Below are 20,866 nucleotides of genomic sequence, written 5' to 3' on the forward strand. Positions count from 1 at the left end.
TTGTTAATAAAATGAACCCGAAAAGGAATAAATGAATAGAAGGTCACTTAATTTATTATTCTTTTGTTCTTTATTTATTTATTTGTATCTAACAACTAACTATTCATCACTTTTATATATTAGAATACCATTAAACCGATGTTGGAATTTATTCCACAAAATCGAGATGGTATTCAAAGGTACTTAATAATTATGTCATAGGTAATTGCTTCGATACTATTGTATCGGCGTTAGAATTTATTCTAACAAAGCCGAGATGGGGCAAAGAATGAATGACTTATTCACATGGTTATTAAGAAAGTAAGTTGTAACTGGAATATTCTTGAAACCATTATACCGATGTTGGAATTTATTTCAACAAAGCTGAGATGGCGAACAAAGAATAAAACCGAGTTCTCTTACTTACAAAAGGAACATAACGAAAATGAGAGTATTAATATTTCAACAAATTGACACTGTTGTCAGGACGATTTGTTGAGAGGAGAAAACTCCCAACTAAAATAAATACACCGAGATAACCTTTCAACAATTGGTTAATAAAGGAAAACGAAAATAAATATCACTCATTGTCACTTGTGTTAATTTGCTAAGTTCATACCAGTATACCGACATTGGAATTTATTCCAACAAAGTCGAGATGGTATGAAATTGTTAATAATTCAATAAACCAAAGTTTTTTATTAAAGGAAAATTCTTGAAACAATTAAACTGGTGTTGGAATTTATTCCAACAAAGCAAAGAATCGACCTGTCATTAAAAAAATGAATTAGAAACTTGCCTCAATAAATAGCAAGAAAACTCTTTCAGCAAACTCATAATATCTAGTAAAAATATTTGTGTACTTTCTCTCTTCTCTCTACTCTTTCATTTTTTGTTTCAAGTTTTACGTGGTGATTTTTGTGTACTATTTTCGCTACAACACATTCTAATTTTATAAGCATAAAAATTGGCCATGAAACCTAACAACTAATTCAACCCCCCTCCTTAGTTGTCATTTAATAATTACATTATTAACATCAATACAATATAAATTACGAAGAAATAATATCATGCCAATTATGTTTTGGCAGATAGACTACGTAGATAAAATTGCAAACTAATAATATCAGTATAATATATGCAAAATACAAAAAACAAAATTATGATATAATTATGAAAAGACATCCATAAACAAATTGTTGATATAATTTTTTCCTTTTCTTTGAACGTTTTTTGCTTGTATTATCCTCTTTGGAGAAACATATTGATTCACCCAAAGCCCCTCATCATGATCATCTCTTATATATAAAAATTATTTATAGTTGGTTCGCTCTCATGCGACTCTATGTCCCAAAAAATGGATCATCTTCAACACCAATATCTTCAGGTTCTTGGTCATCAATATTATTGATGATTATTTTGTTAGTCAAAAGAATAATGGATCATTTCATATTAGCTCGGTCACTAACATAGAATAATTGTTGAGCTTGTAATGCTAGAAAAATGGCTCATATTTATATGATGACCTATTAAAATCCCCCTGCATGAAACCTAACTCATCAACCTGTAAAACATTGTTGTTATCAACCCACATACAACAAAAAATCGGCAACCAAAATATTGTGTAACCAATTCCCATATTCATTCAATGATCCTAAAGTATAACATATTTGCATATATTAGGCTTCTATCTTAGGAACTTGACATATGTAAAGTTCGAGCAACAATCGTCACACTACTATTTTATATTTTAGTTTTATCATCTCGTTTTTTCCTATAAAATGTGAACACATTAATTAGGTAACTAGTATATGATAAGACATGAATACTTGGATCATTGGCTAACCATTTCAATCTTTTGGAAACCAAATGTGCAATTATATTCAACTTCTCAATAACATGATTTCTTAGCCACTTTATAAAACACTGATTATAGTCTCTAGAAATCTAATTTTCTTTCTTACTTGAGTTAGAATTCCAAAGTATCTCCTTGTGTCATTCAACATATGGCTCAACCTCATCGACATTATGTAAAACATATAAGTGTGCTTGCTCCAATTATGTTCTTGATATAGTCAATATTTGTTTTCCAGTAATCCCTTCATCAAATGTTCTTTCTGCATACCGAGGCTTTGAAATGCCTATGAAATCAACATTATCAAGGTATACGTTACAAAACTCGAGAGCTTCTTTAGTAATATATCGCTAATTAGTACAATCATCTGATCTTTATCGGTTCTTCACATACCCTTTTAATGTCTTTATATAACTTTCAAAAAGTACATTCATCTCATATAGGAAGGGTCACATAGTTATGTCTCTCGAACAAGACGAATGCTCAGATGGACCATTATGTCAAAAAAAGAATGTGGGAAATATATCTCAAGCTCACACAAAGTCAAAATAATCTGTCTTTGCAATGCAGGTAATTTCCCTAGGTCAATCACTTGGCTACAAACTTCCTAGAAGAAGAAGCATAACTTAGTTATGGTTCCTCGAACTTTTTAGGTAGAATGGACTGTATGTCAACAAGCAAGAATTGTTTCATGCATCCATGACAATCATAAGACTGAAGATATTTTAAATTGAGGTCTTTCATTAATTACGAGGTCTAAATGTTGGAAGAGTAACTCCTGTTACTTTAACACCATGAAGAAATTTAAAAAATTATATTTTCTCCTTCCTCAACAATGTATAAGTTGCTGGAGGTAGATATGTACATTTTCCCTTCATTATTGGCCCCAATTACTTTCTTATTCCCATACTAACCAAATCCAATCTTGCATTCAAGTCATCTTTGGTCTTACTAGGAACATTGAGTAAGGTACCAAGAAGGCTTTCAAATATTATTTATTTCAATATGCATAACATCGAGGAAATGTCTTACATATAATGAGCTGTAATATGGCAATTCAAAGAAGATTGACCTTTTCTTCCATCCATTTTTCCTAAAAAAGGTTTACCAAAGTTATTATTCAAACCCTTTAACTTTTGAAATGATAGGTCACCCGTCAACGACAAAGGAACATGACCTTCTTCATGGTTCCCATTGAATTCTTCTCTCCATTGTCCATAGTGATGACCTGAATGCAAAAAACTACAATGACAAAGGAATATATTTTTTGGTGCTCATACCATCCCTAAGCCATAATCGACTCATGAATCTCCAAAATCTGATTCAAGGTTGGGCATAAATAGTGTTCTCTACATTTTGTCACAAAAACATATTGGTGATTTCAATATTTTGGAAGCAGCTATAACCTCATTCCTCCTCTAAAGTTGTGATGTTAGTGTTCCATCAAAAATTGGTTTACAGTAAGTGACGACTCCAATTGTGACATTTTGTTAGAGACTTGAGCCCAATATTGTTGAGTTCACGAACAATAATATATTTCCATCTTGTATGGTTGGTTTTAATTTCAATATTAAATTTATTTTTTAAATCAAATCAAATCAGCCTTAAAAAATTTATACCGAAAACTACATAGTCTAATTTTCTCTATTGCACCTAGGGATACATAAGACCAAGATGAACTCTTGTTAGACACAAAATAAAAATATATATATTTTGTGTGTAGAAAAAAATTAAAGTTGATCTGAATATTGTGAAAATGAGTTTAGATACTCTCTACTAATGGAGAGCAAAATACTTCAAAAACCAAAGGTAAATGCAACTTTCAATGACATGTCTATGTCTTGGATTATAATAAAATTACATTTTTGCCAATAAAATTGAGGGAAGAAACGTATTTGCCCTTGTCATGTGAAAATATTGAATAAACGATTTTCTAAGCGCATAAAACTCCATGTGATTAGCGAAGTTAATATTTCATTACAGGTAGACGAGGTGCTAAAATCTTCATTAATCTATAATCGACTCCTGAGCTCATAATCTTTATTTAAAGACCATTTTATCCAATATGGGGTATAAAAGAGATTTTCCTACATTTTAACTACAAAAAATGTAGTAACGAATTTAAATCTTTTTGGTAGACGTTGAAATCGAGCTCATCTCTTCCTAAGTTCCAGAACCCGTCTTTAGTAGAAAATCGGGACGCAACATTAGGTCCAACGGTCAATGATGCCAACATGGTGCAGTCATGTTTTCTCTTGTAATTCTACATTAAATAGTGTATGTCTAGCACAATTCTATGTTCTTACACACCTCACCAGTGTTTCACTTGAATATGTGTCATTTCCAAAATACGAGCACATCTCTGAATCTTACAAACTCAAACTTGTATATTCCTTTGTCCTTTCAGTTTAGAGTCACCACATCTATTACTCTCCCATGGGGTATGCATATATCTGTATTTTCATGGCCACAACATCTAACATTTGTCTCTTGTATATTGTTGAGCGGTCTTCCGATTGTTAACTTGTTGTTGTCTACCTTTATCAAACACTCTAAGTCACTCATTCTTTCTTTCTTTCTCTCACCCTATCTCTTTGGATTTTGTATTCCAAATCTTTCCTATTGTCTTGTCTATATTATTACTGAATGATATAAAGGATATGGGTTGCAATTCTCTAATGTACATTTTCATTAATGTATCAATTTAAACCACTTAATATGATGAATGTTTGGCATAATTATATTCAGTTAAGGAATCTATATAAGAATTTTTTGCATATTGAACTCTAAAGTGCAAACTGCATATTTAAGGAGCTTTGAACAAACAAAAAAACTATACCAAGGAAAACTTAACATTTTTGGGTAACCTTTAGTGGAGCTATCTATTTTTTCCCTTTATCTATTTTTGGGTAATAGATTATTTGATATCTTGACTTGGAAAACCCTAAAAATGAAGAAGGTTTCTCCAACTTTCTTGGAGCTCTGCTAGGGCTTTTCTCCAACTTCCTTGGATCTTCTCCAAACTCATCATGACCTCTCCCCCCTCTCATTCCTTGGTCCTTCTTAGGTGACATGCCAGATCTGTCGAATAAGATAAAGCCAAATGCACACCCTCTCCCAAAACCATCTTTTCTTCAAGCTCTTAAGGGCTCGGGTGAGGTTTCCATCTCACAGCTTCCCCTTCCTTGTGTTAAGGGAGATGCCATAGCCATCAAGATACCAGAGGCAGAGTACGAAGCTGGATTACAAAGGTGCAAAAACCATTTACATGGTAGAATCATCCTCTCAAAAGGAGACCAGCCATTAAAGTTCCCTGAACTCAAAGCCAAACTCTCTTCTCTCTGGACACTGGCTAGAAAATGGAATATGATTTCACTTGGCATGGGCTTCTATGACTTCTCATTCTCTTCAGGAGAGGACATGAGGAAGGTTTGCTCAATAGGATCTTGGAATCTCAAGCCAGGAATTCTAAGGCTCTCATTATGGACACCTGACTTCAACCCCTCCCTTCAAAAGATCATACATTCTCAGTGTTGGATTAAAATCCTAGGACTCCCTCAAGAATATTGGAGCCCTACAATTATATTCTCAATAGCAGGAGGAGTCGGCACTCCTATCTCACTGGATGAGGCAACAAATAATAGATCCTTTGGGCATTATGCAAGAGTGCTAGTGGATATCAACCTAAAGAACACACTTCCTGACCAAATTTTGGTGGAGAGGGAGGGATTTGCATTCTTTGTATCCATTGAATATGAAAGCTTGCCTGAGTTCTGCTCGAGTTGCCTATCCATTGGCCATCTATCCTCCACTTGTAGAAGAAGGAAGACCTTTCCTGAGGAAGGTCAAAAGAAAGTAACCCCGAAAGGGAAATTAACAAAGAAACCTCCCACCTCGAGGGAAGCTAAAGGGAATGACTTAATTATTGATCTAAACATTGACCATAACATCAATGTGGAAGGTTTGGCAAAAGTGGACTTGGTTTTCGATGAGGAGGATAGCTCTGTTGACTCATATCAGGGAGAAGTAGTGCCAATTGAGGTGCCTGGAAATATGGTGGACACAATAGAACCTGAAGTGGTCAGGACCCAACATGAACCCCCTCAACCCCTAGGTGGTAACTTCATCATACAAGACATACAAGAAATGACCAATTCATCTGCAGCTAGACATATGAGGTTAGTAGGAAGGCTCTGGGCAGATGATAAAGAGTAGGAGGGTGAGGAATTGGGGGAGGACTCATACACTGAGGTTCTCTCAAAATATCAGAAGAAGAAATTAAGGAAAATGAATAGCACTGAAAAGGTGTACAATACCCGCAAGGGTGGCTACTTAACCCCTTCTCAATGAGAGTTCTTTATTGGAACTGCATGGGATTTGGCAACCTTAAAACAAGGTTAGTTCTCAAGACTTTCTGCATGGACCACAAGCCAGATTTGGTTTTCCTATCTGAGCCTTTGATTCCCTCAGAGGCCCTTTCCCCTCTATACTGGTATGGAATGAACCTAAAGTTGTTTGTGAAGAATGATAGGCATCCTCAGTTGCCTAATATTTGGGGAATTTGTAGAATTGATTTGTTTCCCTTAGTGATAGCTAATTCCAGGCAACAAATCTCCATTTCAGTTTCTGATCAGGATTCCACATGTCACATTTGTGTTGTGTATGCTCACACTCACTATATTCATAGAAGAGTTCTTTGGGCTGAGATCAGAGACATCATGGCTGCAATTCCTGGCCTTTGGTGTTGCATTGGGGATTTTAATGTGATTTTTGGTGCTAATGAGCATCGTGGCCCTGTTGTCCCTCCTAGATTGCCTTCTGAGGAGTTTAAGTCCTTCTTTGATGGCTCTAACCTCATCCACCTTTTGACTAGAGGGGCTCAACTAACTTGGACTAATAAAAGGAGAGGCAATGCCCTCACTGAAAAAAGATTGGATAGATGCCTATGTAACGCGGATTGGCTTGCCTCTTGGAATGAAATTTTTTGTTGTACTTTGACTAGAATCTCATCTGATCACTACCCCCTTCTCTTCAGTTTCTCCTCTTCATCAATCTCCAGAATATATGCCTTTAGATTTCATGGCATGTGGCTTCATCACTTGGACTGTAAAAGAGTGGTTGCTGAAGTTTGGCATTCTGATATTAGAGGTTGCCCTATGTTCATCATCTCTCAGAAGCTCAAGCTGCTAAAGGTGAAGCTTAGGGATTGGAACAAAAATGTTTTTGGTGACTTACATCTCAGGGTTAAGACCTCCCTTGCCTCAGTTGATTCCATCTAGCAGTGCATTAGCAACTCTGGCCCTGATGAGGATCTCTTGGATCAAGAAGCTATTGCCCAACAGGAGTTGCTTCAAGCTTTAATGGTTGAGGAGGTTTTTTGGAAGGAAAACGCTAGAATGAATTGGCACATCAATGGTGACAGGAATACTAGTTTCTTTCACAGAGTGGCTAAGGTTAGGCAAAACACCAAAGCCCTCACCTTGCTAAAGGAGGGGGACAATATTCTAACAAATCATGATGAAATTGCCACTCATGTTCTGGACTATTTCACAGCCTTGTATGCCTCTTCTAATACTATTGCCCTTAATGATCTGATCAGTTCTGTTATCCCTCATTTGGTGAATGAGGATGACAATTTCTTGCTCACTAAACACCCCTCCAATGAGGAAATCAGATCTGTTGTGTTTAGCATGAAGGGGGATGGTGCTCTTGGCCCTGATGGCTTTGGTGGGTGTTTCTTTCAGGCTTTCTGGGAAATTATAGGGCCTGATGTGTGTCAATCTGTGACCTACTTTTTCTCCAACAATTGGCTTCCTCTAAACTTAAACTCCAACTCTGTGGTTCTCATCCCTAAGCACCCTGAAGCTGATAGAATTGAGGACTTTAGACCAATTGCCTTAGCCAACTTCCAATTTAAAATTATCACCAAAGTCCTAGCTGATAGACTTGCTCTGGTGGCTCCTAAAATCATATCTCCTCAGCAAAGAGGATTCATAAAGGAGAGGCATATCCATGAGTGCATCTGTATTGCTTCTGAGGCAATCAATTTGCTTGATCATAAAGTGTTTGGAGGAAACTTGGCCATCAAGCTGGACATCAAAAAAGGCTTTTGACACCCTTGATTGGTGTTTCTTGCTGGACACCCTTTCTGCTTTTGGTTTCAACAGAAACTTTCTGCTTTTGGATTCAACAGAAAGTTCACTGATTGGATCAAGACCATTCTTCACTCAGCCAAGCTATCAATCAGTGTTAATGGGCAATCTGTTGGGTTCTTCTCCTGCAAAAGGGGAGTTAGACAAGGTGATCCTCTGTCTCCCCTACTTTTCTGTCTTGCTGAGGATGTCCTTAGTAGAGGTATCTCCAAGCTGGTGTTAGAGGGGCAGCTATGTCGAATAGCTGGTCCTTCTAGCCTTTACACTCCTAGCCATGTGTTATATGTTGATGACATCCTCATATTCTGTAAAGGAATCAAGAGGAATCTTATGGCTCTTAAGAAGTTGATTATTGATTATGCCAATGCTTCAGGCCAACACATAAGTCTCACCAAGTGCAGATTCTATTCCACCTCTACCTCTCCTAGGAAAATCATGGATTTGTCTTCCACACTTGGTTTCTCTCATGGCAGGCTTCCTTTTAACTATCTTGGTGTTCCTCTTTTTCAAGGGAAACCAAGGAAGATCCACCTCCAAGCAATTGCTGATAGGATTATCCTTAAGTTAGCCACCTGGAAAGGCTCCTTACTGTCTATCATGGGAAGAGTTGAACTTGTCAAGTCAATCATTCTTAGTATGCTCACCTACAACTTTCACATATACTCCTGGCCTCCCAGCTTGATTCAGAATTTGGACAAGTGCATTAGAAATTTCATTTGGTCAGGGGACACAAGCATAAGGAAAATTGCTACTGTGTCTTGGCACAAGGTCTGCTCTCCTTCTAACTCTGGTGACCTTGGCCTCAGATCCATCAAGGCTATGAATCAGGCTGCTTTGATCAAGCTTGCCTGGGAAATGTCTTCTTCTAACCAGGAGTGGGCTATCCTTTATAGGCATAGGTTTGGGATGGGCTCCTCCCCTTCTCAGAGATATTTTAAATCTTCCATTTGTCCTGGCATCAAAAGAAATTGGCACACAGTTATATCTAATTCCATTTGGTTGGTTGGAGAAGGGAAGTGTCTGGCTGGACAACTGGTTGGGATCTCCTCTAGTGGACTCCCTTCACATCCTTGAGGAGTTCCACACCTCTCTCCTATCCAAGATAGTTGATTTTACTCAGGACTGCAAATGGACCATTCCTAAGCTGATTCATGATCTCTTCCCTCAGATTGCCTCTAACATTGCTGATATCTTCATTGTAGACAAGGGTGATCAATTTGTCTGGCAGGGCACTATGGATGGCTCTTTGCCTCTTCAAGCTGCTTATAATTACATTAGACCTAATGCTAGCCATATGACTTGGTGTAGGACCATATGGTCAGATTCCATTCCTCCATCCAAGTCCTTCACTACTTGGAGGTTGTTCCATAGGAGAATGCCCACGGATGAAAATCTCCAATTGAGAGGGTGCTCTTTAGTTTCAATGTGCAACCTCTGCAATCATAGAAGTGAAACATCTGACCATTTGTTCCTCCTATGCCCCTTTGCTGTTGACCTTTGGCAATGGATTGGTGACACTTTCCACATTCAAATTGACAACTCCTCTTTAGCAGCAATCTTGTCTACATGTAATCTTCATTGGAGTCCTCAAATTAAGAGTGTTCTTGCTACTGCAATTGTCCACACTGTGAACACAATTTGGCATTGCATGAACCTTTGCAGATTCCAGGATTCCTAGACCACCACGGCCAAGGCAAAAGCCAGAATAAAAATGGGCGTTTCTTTGTCGGGGAATCTTTCCAAAATGTGTGCCAATGGCTCTCATCATGATTTCAACATATTAAGGAATCTCAATGTTTCTCCTCACTACTCTACTGCCCCCATCATCACTGAGGTGCTCTGGTGCACTCCCTTGCCTGGATGGATCAAAATTAACTCTGATGGGGCTGCGCATGGTGCCCCTGGCCATGCGGGAGGGGGTGCCATCTTCAGGGACAGCCAGGGTGCTTTCTTAGGCTCCTTTGCTTCCTACCTAAGCATCAATGATTCATTATATGCCGAGCTAAGGGCTGCTATCTTAGCAATTGAGATTGCTCACAATCATGGCTGGATAAAAGTTTGGCTTGAATGTGATTCTATGAATGTAGTTGACATGTTTAATGGCAAATTCAAAGTCCCTTGGAAGTTGCTTAATCACTGGCATCTTTGTCAAAGGTAGGTTGCATCGATGGAGTTTAGAATATCCCATATTTATAGGAAAGGAAAAACTTGTGCCGAAAAACTAGCTTCTTTTGCCATTTCTTCTAAATTGTATACTTGGTGGGATTCTTTGCCTAGTTTCATTCTGCTTGAATTCAATAGGAATAGGTTGGCTCTACCTAATTATAGATTTAGGAACATGTAACCTTTCCTTCTTTGTTCTGTTTTCTGTTTTCTTTCTTCAATATATTGGGGTGTTTCACCGAGCCTTAAAAAAATAAAAGCTATCTATTTTTTCCCATAAAAGTATATAACTAAAGATAGTGTATCAATTTATGATTTAAATTTGTCCTTAAATTATGCATCTCGAAAATATCACCCTATTAATAATCTAATAGTCAAAATTAAACTCTTCAAATATTGTATACTAATACATTAATATTAAATCCCATTCAACATTTTATTTCCAAGGACAAATAACTACTAAGAGTAACATGCATAAGTTCGTACAAACTACAAGTAAAACAATTACATTAATAAGTAAATCTTTTGCAAACAGATAATTTCGTTGCATATGTCAGATACCAAACCAAATGAGCCAATTAATGATTCACATTTAACAACACCAATACTTCAACATGTTGCATATTTGCACGTGAACTTGTCTACAAGCTTGAGTGAAGCTATTTGGATTTGATCCATTTGTGTAGCACCTTGCCATAGACATCATAGAAAGTTATATGAAGCTTAGATTGACGTGGACCAAAACAACCAGTAAGACAACTCTTTGCATTAGTTATCTGCACAGACATGAATCCTTGGCCATCATAATACAACTTCAACTCTTTTGGGTCCCACTTGCGCACAATACCCTTCCACGCTTTTGAACCACCACCGCTAGTCATAAATTGAATTTTACTGAAATTCATGTAAACAATTAAGCGTTAGATATAATTATCATTATAAAATTTTGAGCCATTTTCAATGTTGTTATTTCTTGTGTGATCATAGCTAAGCTGTTTCATTATCATATCTACGTTGTATTACATTTGTCATGCTCAGTTTTAAATGAAACGGCATGCACATATCATCTGCCATGTGAATATAATGAATACGCAATAATGCATTAGTTTAATATTAAGAAAACATGTGCGTTGTCGGAAAGAAGAAGAAAAAAAGAACATTAACCTGTATATATGTTGTAGGCAGTGATCATGTCCATTCAAGTAAACATCAACGTTGTGTTTCTGCAAATCAATTTGGCACATAGTTGTGAAATTGTGATAGAAGCTTACATGCATATTATAAGCCTTCAAATTGAGTAAATATCTATGGATATAATTTATAATAGTTTTTTTAAGTTGCACCACACAATCCCAATTTTGGTCTCACGATCGGTCAGATGAGCTTTGAATTTGGAGATTTGTGCCATTTTGTATTACATAATAAGTAATTAAAATCATTTGTTTTACAATTCCTGAAGGAAGTCATAAGATAAAATGGTGTGATGATGAGGATGAAGAGTTTAAAGAACTGAGAGCAAGAAGTTCGTTTTGAGTTCGAATCTCAACAACAAAAAAAGAGTTAAAAAGTAGTTTGATGGTGTGAAGAAAGTTTAGGATTTGAGGCTCATCCATAACAAAAATACTAACACACTAATAATTAACAATAAAATAAACAACTCCATAATAATATTTAAGTGGCAGAACCAAGATCCAAAAGGGTGGAGTGTGCAAGTTTCATTACATAGTTAAATGTATCAAAATAAGACAAATAAAATGAGTGATATTCAATATAAGGAGTGCAAAATATATAACCTATAAGTGTAATGTACTCTAATTTTTTAGAGGGTGTGGATGTGCACACCGTCAATGTATAATAAAGAGTGGCTTGCCCACCAATAGTACTAGAGAATATGGAAACAGTACATTAAGTTACCTCAAGAATTGGGAGAAGTTGCTTTTCAAGCTCTTTCGTACTACCATTTTCTCCAGCACTTTTAATGGGATGGTGACCCACCACAAACTTCCACTTTGCACGTGATTCTTTTAAAGCTAAATCAACATCCTATTGAAATTAAAAGAAAAAAAATTAGTCAATGACCATAGAAAATATAACTGTTAATGCATTATGTACAAGGTACTAGTACAAATTAATGCTATCTAAGCAAATATTCTCAATTCTAGTTTATATTTTTTTTAAGAAAAAATTTGTCCCTTTTTATGATATTTTTCTTGCGATGATTTTTCATTGATTGTAAGAAATAAGATTAGTAATAAAAACCTTAAGGAGGTTAGAAATGTATTCTACTCTAGGCAATACGCCTTTCCAATCATAAACTTTGCCTCCAGGTTTGAAGTATTCGTCCAGAAATGGATTAGTATCAACAAAGAAAAACTCTACTGCCTCTGAAACAAAAGTAAATGTGGCGCAATTAATCAATTCGTTAGTACTTGAGTTAAATATTTTAATTATCTTAAATCTAGATAAAAATTAAGAATAAGAAATAATCAAGTTTCTTTTATAACCAGCTTTGACAATGTAAGATCTCAAGCAAAGCCATTTCTTATCACGTTGTCGAAGGACGAGACTCAGTTGTGCCTCAACATTACCCTTATAGTCATGGTTACCCAAAACTGCAAAGAACCAAAATATTGAAAAAATCAACAATAATACATTAAAATATTGGTTACATTTCTAATGATTTAAAAAAAAAGAACAAATATGCATTCATTTATCAATTCTACTCAAATTTACATAAAGGAGAACAATTTACTTTTCATGTACTGTCAATTTTTTATATTATTAATCAATTACATGTTACATATAAATTATTTTAATACACATATTGCAAAAATCAAATATTTTAATTAGGGAAAAGTACATTAAACTCTAATAAATATTTTTCAATTGCAAATTGATTAACACCGTGAACTTCTAGATTGTCAAAATTGACACTTAAACTATTGTAATTAATAATTATACTAATAGATCAATCTGTTCATTTCTCTTAAGACCAATAGAAAAGGATGCCGGTAAATATAGATTCAAGTTTCACCACAAACATAAAAATTAAAACGATTTTTTTAATAATTTCTTTTCGCTATATTCAAAATAATAATTTTATAAAAATATAATATCATTCATTCTTTAAACAAACAACGTTTTAAAAAAAGGAAGTTAAAAAACAAGGCTTGAAGATTGAAACCACAACACTCATGCTTATATTCAATTAATGAATAACAACCGACAAATCAATCTACTTTGGTTGTTTGGTACAAGATGATTTTGGAGTTTGAAGTTTTTTATGTATTACAAAGAGTATTTTTTTTTCATAAGGAACTAATCATTTTCGGAGTTCGTGACTGTCCTCAAAACAAGTGTCACTTTTAGGAAACGAACCTTTAACATTTTGATCATTTTATGGTCTTATACAACTAGACCAACATATTGTTGGTGGATTCTCGTAAACTTGAACATAAACATATTAAGTTAAGAGAAAAATAAATTAAAGATAAGATGTGATAATTTAGTCACATAAATAAAAGTTGGAAGGTAATGATATGTCCACCTTATTTTTTCATTATTAACATTAATGGATTTTTAATGGAATGATTTATTGGGATAATTATAATATGTTAAGAGTCTAGTATAGTTTTCCCATAGTTTATATATAATTAATTTATTAACAACGTTATAAATGAATTTGAACTCTTACCATTGTACCATTGTTTTTGCAAACTGGGAGCAGTGTAGATTTTGGTGAATGATTCTGTAAAGGCTGGATCATTTGTGCTTGTCAAGCCATCATTGTAAAAATTATCCCCAGTGGAAATTACAAAATCGATGTCCAGTTTCTTCCCATAAATACCCATCTAGAAACAATAAAATTGATTAGTTAACGGATTAAATTATTAGCATCGAGGCGTATCTATCAATATATATATATATATCAATAATTATTATTTGAATTGAAGTTTTCAAGAGCATATATATTTTTGCTTGACTAGGTGAACTCATTTTCACTATAGTGATAATTGATTATGATAATTGACCAAAATTTGGAAATGATCAAGTTTTACTTTAATGTGGGGGAAAATATGTTGACTGATTGAATTTATTAATGAGTTTAGTTGATTAACCAGATTACAATGAATTGCAGATTAAAAATAAAATTTTAATGTAGGAAAAGTGGTGTTGTATAGTGATGAACTAGCTAAAGATTATTTAACTTGTTCATTATAATTTTTTATAACTTTTTATTCACTATAGATAGATCACATATCATAGCTAGATACATAATCAACATGCACATTTTATGGTTGATGTGTAAATTACCTGAAATGCAACTTTAGTTTGGTTGTGTGCTCCTTTTCTTCCCCAATCTCCAATTACTAAGAAGCTTAGAGACCCATCTTTTTTAGGTGATGTGTGAAACCGTTGAAGCGATGCTGAGGAAGCAACCAAACATAGGGTTATGGTAGCAATTAGAATAAGTAGGCTCATAGCGAGGTTTGAGAATTAGAGAAAATAATATCTTGGGTGTAAGTTTTTGAGAAAGTTATTGACCTTTTTATAATTAGGCTTGTGACCAAGGTGACAAGGAGATTAATGACGGTAATTGTCATTGACCTTGAGATTGGAATAGTTTAGTGGTGATAAAGGATGAGGTGTATTTTGAACAAGATCTTAATGGATGGATGAAACATCATTTACTAATCATTATAAGATCTAGGAACTCATACTTAGAATTAAAATATATTTTTATTCATCCATATCCAAAGAAGGGGAATGAATTTCAATTAGGACCATAAATGGATGTATTTGGAAAATATATTGACGGAGCAATTAAATACATATATAATTGAAAATCAAAATTTCAAATTCATTTTAATATTTTAATTGGACGTGTAATATTTTAATTAATATAGTATCCACAGATTTACTATATATAAATTAATATAGTATATATCATGTATAATATAGTATTCACAGCTGGTTAATATTATTTAATGAAGTAATCATTATTTTATTATTATCTATTATAAAAATTATTTAATAATATTATTTAATTATTATTATAACATTTATATTTAATTAATATTATACCCCTATAAGGATTTAGTGAATCTATACAAACCATCATTCTCTTTTTTAAGCTACACAAATCACAATTAACCTATGTATGTACTTTACACTCACAATTAATCTATGTATGTACTTTACACTCAGTAGTGTCTTACGCAATTATAAATTCATCGGAATTGTTATACTAACCTCAATGCAAAAGAAAATTGCAAGTTCGAAATGATTAACAGGAAAACAAGTCCAAACAAACAGACAAAAATGAGGAGTTAATGGCACCACTATCTAGGAGAGGATAGTGAAAACAAGGAGAATGAAATTCAATGTTCTCATAAAAATGGTGATTAGTTTTAATTTTCTTTTTCATTCTTTGAAAATATTATACAAATTTCCTAAAAATATTTTTTGACTTGAGGACAAGTCAAGTACTTAAGTTGGGGGAGTGCGTATAATATCTTAAAAGAATGAAATTTTGCTGTATTTTAAAACTTCCTGTTGTTTATGCTATATTTTAATTGTTTGGTGTGTTTATTTTTATTTTTAGTGTGCTTACTTGTTAAAATTATTTTTTAGTGTATTTATTTTTTATTTTTGAAGATTTATTTAAAAAGTGAATTTGTAAACAACAAAGCTTTGATGAGCAACATGAGATGAAAATTTTATAATTTTGTGAATAATTCCTAGTGTTATAACTTGGATAAAATGCAAACTTTTGGGAAAATCATTTATCATGACCTTGTGAATTTGTTTAAAAATCAAAGAGTTGTACATAAATCAACCTTGGGAGGGTGTGTAAGCCAAACACAATAATTATGTCAGCTTAGTGAGAAACGTTTTGGTTTTGCACAATTGATTTTGTTTGAATCTTTCTTTACTTGGTTACACACAATTTGACAGGATATGATTAAGTCAAGTTCTTTCAATTAGAATGAGCCACTTGACTAAAAATGACCAACCAAAAATAGAAATATCTTTGTTAACTCCTTTGAGCCTTAAAATAAAATTTTATTTTTAAAATCAACCCTTAAGCCTAATATGGAAAAACAAAAATAGTCTCCTATACTTTTCTAAGTAAAAATGGAGCATTTTTCAAAAGGAAGGTTGATGGAAGAAATTAATTTGGGGGGAATGGTTGGCCATGTAACATAGTGTTCAAGGAAAAATTCTCAATCTTTTTACAAATCAAAAAGTAAAGAAAAAATCTCCAAAATAAAAAAAGGAGTGGAAAGAGATTGAGAAAATTAAAGAAAATTTGCACAAAAAAGTCAAGAAAAAGAATGAGGGAAGGAAAAGTGGAAAAAAGTTGAAAGGAGTATTCGTTTTGAATGAAAAATTAGTTTTTGCTCACTTTTAACTTTGGAAGTATCTTTGAATATCTTGAAAACCAATTTCCTTTGATATCCAAGCCTCATTACAACTTAAATAAGACCTTAGTGATTCTTGAAAAAATTGTGCAATCAATGTTAATGTTTAGATGAAAACCAAGTTAAATTCTTGCATACCAAACAAGTTGAGTTTTGAGTGAAACACTTACCCCATTTGGTTCCATTCTTGAACCGCGTGTGAAATGCATCTCTTTTATTGATACCATTTTTAATAAGTGAATTGCTAAATGAGTTTTTGAAAAGATGTGTTCAATTCTTAGTTAGAAGCATTATGAGTCAAAGTCACATAATCATAAACACATTCCATGGAACTTAAAAGGAATCATGCATAAGTTTCGATCTTGTACGAACCTAATATTTCCAAAGCCAAGTGGTTGTTATTTTACCTTTTGTTTGAGGACAAATAAAGTTTTAAGTTGGGGGAGTTAGTGTGTATAACATCTTGAAAGAATGAAATTTTGCTGTATTTTAAAATTTTCTGCTGTTTATGTTATACTTTAATTTCTTAGTGTGTTTATTTTTATTTATAGTGTGCTTACTTGTTAAGAAAAAGAATGAAAAAAGGAGTGGAAAGAGATTGAGAAAATTAAAGAGAATTTACACAAAAAAAGTCAAGAAAAAGAATGAGGTAAGGAAAAGCGGAAAAATGTTGAAAGGAGTATTTGTTTTTAATGAAAAATTAGTTTTTGCTCTCTTTTAACTTTGGAAGTATCTTTGAATATCTTGAAAAACCAATTTCCTTTGATATCCAAGCCTCATTACAACCTACATAAGATCTTAGTGATTCTTGAAAAAATTGTGCAATCAAAGTAAGTGTTTAGATGAAAAACAAAATTAAATTCTTGCAAACCAAACAAGTTGAGTTTTGAGTGAAACACTTACCCCATTTGGTTCCATTCTTGAACCGTGTGTGAAATGCATCTCTTTGATTGATAACATTTTTAATAAGTGAATTGCTAAATGAGTTTTTGAAAAGATGTGTTCAATTCTTAGTTGGCGTTTTTGAAAAGATGTTTTCAATTCTTAGTTTGAAGCATTATGAGTCAAGGTCACATAATCATAAACACATTCCATGGAACTTAAAAGGAATCATGCATAAGTTTCGATCTTGTACGAACCTAATTTTTCCAAAGCCAAGTGGTGTGTGTATTACCTTTAGTTTGAGGACAAACAAAGTTCTAAGTTGGGGGGAGTTAGTGTGTATAACATCTTGAAAGAATGAAATTTTGCTGTATTTTAAAACTTTCTGTTGTTTATGCTATACTTTAATTCCTTAGTGTGTTTATTTTTATTTATAGTGTGCTTACTTGTTAAAATAATTTTTTAGTGTGTTTAATTTTTCTTTTTGAAGATTTATTTAAAAAGTGAATTTGTTGAAACTAAACAGAGTAAATAAACACAAATTTGGCTTAAACATTTTACAAGAATAATGACTTTGTAAATTACAAGCTTTAATGAGCAACCTGAGATGAAAATTTGAAAATTTTGCGAGTAATTCATAATGTTATAACTTGGATAAAATGCAAACATTTTGGAAAATCATTTATCATGACCTTGTGAATTTGTTTAAAAGTCAAAGAGTTGTACCTAAACCAACCTTATGAGGGAGTGTAAGCCAAACACAATAATTATGTGAGCTTAGTGAGAAACTTTTTGGTTTTGCACAATTAATTTTTTTTTAATCTTTCTTTACTTGGTTGCACACAATTTGACAGGATATGATCAAGGCAAGTTCTTTCAATTAGAATGATCACTTGACCAAAAATGACCAACCAAAAATAGGAATATCCTTTGTTAACCCCTTTAAGCCTTAAAATAGAATTTTATTTTCAAAGTCAACCCTTGAGCCTAATATGGAAAAACAAAAATAGTCTCATATATTTTTCTAAGTAAAAAGAGCGCATTTTTCAAAAGGAAGGTTGATGGAAGAAATTAAGTTGGGGGGAAATGGTTGGTCATGTAACAAAGTGTTCAAGGAAAAATTCCCAATCTCTTTACAAATCAAAAAGTAAAGAAAAAAAATCCAAAATAAAAAAGGAGTGAAAAGAGATTGAGTATCTTCTCTCCATTGTCCATAGTGATGACCTGAACACAAAAATCTATGATGACCAAGGAATATATTTTTTGGTGCTCATACCATCCCTGAGCCATAATCTACTCATGAATCTCCAAAATCTGGTTCTATGGTTGGGCATAAATAGTGTTCTCTACATTTTGTCACAAAAACATATTGGTGATTTCAATATTTTGGAAGCACCTATAACCTCTTTCCTCCTCTTAAGTTGTGATGTTAGTGTTCCATAAAAAGTTGGTTTACAAAAAGTGGCGACTCCAATTGTGACATTTTGTTAGAGACTTGTGCCCAATATTGTTGAGTTCACGAACAATAATATATTTCCCTCTTGTATGGTTGGTTTTAATTTAAATATTAAATTTATTTTTTATATCAAATCAAATCAACCAAAACAAATTTAAACAAAAAAACTACATAGTCTAATTTTCTCTATTGCACCTAGGGATATATAAGATCAAGATGAACTCTTGTTAGACACAAAATAAAAAAAAATATTTTGTGTGTATAAAAAAATTAAAGTTGATCTGAATATTGTGAAAATGAGTTAAGATACTCTCTATTAATGGAGAGCAAAATACTTCAAAAACCGAAGCTGTCCTCACTATATGAGTTGGAGTCGGTTTAGAGTCAAGGAATCCTACATCAAATAGGATGTCCAAAGCATATTTCCTTTCTAAAATTGTTATTCCATCCATAGCTCTAGTATTTTCAACCCAAGGAAATATTTTAGAACACCTAAATCATTAATTCTGAATTGATTGTTGAGATAATCTTTCATATGGTCTATCTCTATTTTATAGTTACAAGGTAATATCAAGTCATCTACGTAAATGAGTAATGTAGTAAAGTCATTTTCTTTGCTCTTAGTGAATAATGATTAATCATGGTGTGATTGAGTGTAACCTAAGGATAAGAGAGACTCGAAAAATTTGGTGCACCATTCTCTTCTTGCATGCTTAAGCCCATAAAGGGATTGTTTGCAGTTTACAAACCATATTGGGTTTATTGTAGATAACACCTTAAGGTATTGTCATATACACCTCTTTACGCAAGTCATCATGTAAGAATCCATTGTTAGCATCAATTTGATGCACTATCCAACTATGGCAATAAGCAATAGCTACAATAAGCCTAACTATTGTTAATTTAACAAGATGTGCAAAAGTATCAAAGAAATCAATCTTCTCAGTTTAGTTATATCCCTTAGCAACTAACCTTGCTTTTTATCTTTTAATGGAACCATTAGATTTGTACTTAATCTTGTAAACTCATTTGCATCCAATGGATTTCTTATTAGGAGGTAGGTCAACTACACTCATCTTTTCTTTAGCTAGGAGTATTGAGTTCTTCTTGCATAGCCTTGATCCAATTCTTAGAGCTTACTACTTGATTGCAAGTCTTGGGCTCATTATTGGTGGTAATAGTGAGTGTGTCTTGTAGATGACTAGGGAAATGGATTCATATGATAGAACATATGGAAGTCTTTTAGATAAGTAGGTGGTGCCTAATGTGATTTGGCATTTAAGGACTTTGATGTATAGGAGAATCTGCATTATGATCATGTTGATTCAAGGTTGAGTTGTTGCTTTCTTGTTCATTCCTTGGTCTAAGGCAGACAAAGACGATTTAGAATTATTGGACTTAGTTTATGTAGTTATACTAATACTTTGGGTTTGATCTAGGAAGTCCAAAGGAAATGGATCACATTGAGCATCTTTGCTTTCAATAACTTCTTGCTTGTAAGAGAAAAAATGCTCATAGAAGTTAACATGTTTAGATAATAAATTTTTTGTGTTTTGCAAATCAAAAAGCACATATCCCTTTGTGTCAGCCTTTTATATATGGCTCTTTTTTTTTATACGACCAACACAACATCTATATGGCTCATTTTTTTTATATGCCAAAAAAAGTCGTGATGAGCCAATATAACTTAGAATCGGGGGTTTAAAGCACATTAAGTACAATTAAAGAACTCGAAATTATAACAATCACTGATATCCTTGTCAATGTTGTTGATCCATTCGGCAAGCCAATGGTGATGGGATTTAATGAGTAAAAAATAACAAAGTCACTCAAATTGGGGCAGACATAGTCTTTGACACCAACGTCATCACGATCCTTAAAGTTGGGGCTATAGAGAATAGATAATCAACAATATTTGCTCAATAAAGTTGTAGATTTACCATATTCAACAACA

General features: G+C 33.5%; 2 protein-coding genes across 2 annotated transcripts; one reads left to right on the forward strand and one right to left on the reverse strand.

Moving 5' to 3' along the window:
• Window positions 6,205-9,664, forward strand: LOC109332721. Its single transcript, XM_019567769.1, has 4 exons — window positions 6,205-7,026; window positions 7,117-7,896; window positions 8,002-9,021; window positions 9,155-9,664. The coding sequence occupies exons 1-4, from the start codon at window positions 6,205-6,207 to the stop codon at window positions 9,662-9,664; spliced, it is 3,132 nt and encodes a 1,043-aa protein (XP_019423314.1).
• Window positions 10,703-14,651, reverse strand: LOC109343057 (purple acid phosphatase 8-like). Its single transcript, XM_019581180.1, has 7 exons — window positions 14,464-14,651; window positions 13,844-14,000; window positions 12,654-12,761; window positions 12,409-12,533; window positions 12,064-12,192; window positions 11,314-11,372; window positions 10,703-11,043 (listed from the first exon to the last, which is right to left on the reverse strand). The coding sequence occupies exons 1-7, from the start codon at window positions 14,629-14,631 to the stop codon at window positions 10,809-10,811; spliced, it is 981 nt and encodes a 326-aa protein (XP_019436725.1). The 5' UTR covers window positions 14,632-14,651; the 3' UTR covers window positions 10,703-10,808.

This window comes from Lupinus angustifolius, chromosome LG01, assembly GCF_001865875.1.
Source record: "Lupinus angustifolius cultivar Tanjil chromosome LG01, LupAngTanjil_v1.0, whole genome shotgun sequence".
NCBI lineage: Eukaryota > Viridiplantae > Streptophyta > Magnoliopsida > Fabales > Fabaceae > Lupinus > Lupinus angustifolius.

Bases quoted from the DNA above. Each gene is read 5' to 3' on its own strand.
- LOC109343057 (XM_019581180.1), bottom strand. From the start codon at position 14,631: ATGAGCCTACTTATTCTAATTGCTACCATAACCCTATGTTTGGTTGCT. The intron at 12,534-12,653 runs GTTATAAAAGAA...CTTTTGTTTCAG, and splicing joins ATCTTACATTGTCAAAGCTG to AGGCAGTAGAGTTTTTCTTT. The intron at 11,373-12,063 runs GTAACTTAATGT...ATTGATTTGCAG, and splicing joins AACTTCTCCCAATTCTTGAG to AAACACAACGTTGATGTTTA.
- LOC109332721 (XM_019567769.1), top strand. From the start codon at position 6,205: ATGGGATTTGGCAACCTTAAAACAAGGTTAGTTCTCAAGACTTTCTGC. The intron at 7,027-7,116 runs GTGAAGCTTAGG...TCCATCTAGCAG, and splicing joins AGAAGCTCAAGCTGCTAAAG to TGCATTAGCAACTCTGGCCC. The intron at 9,022-9,154 runs GTTGGGATCTCC...CTCTTCCCTCAG, and splicing joins AGTGTCTGGCTGGACAACTG to ATTGCCTCTAACATTGCTGA.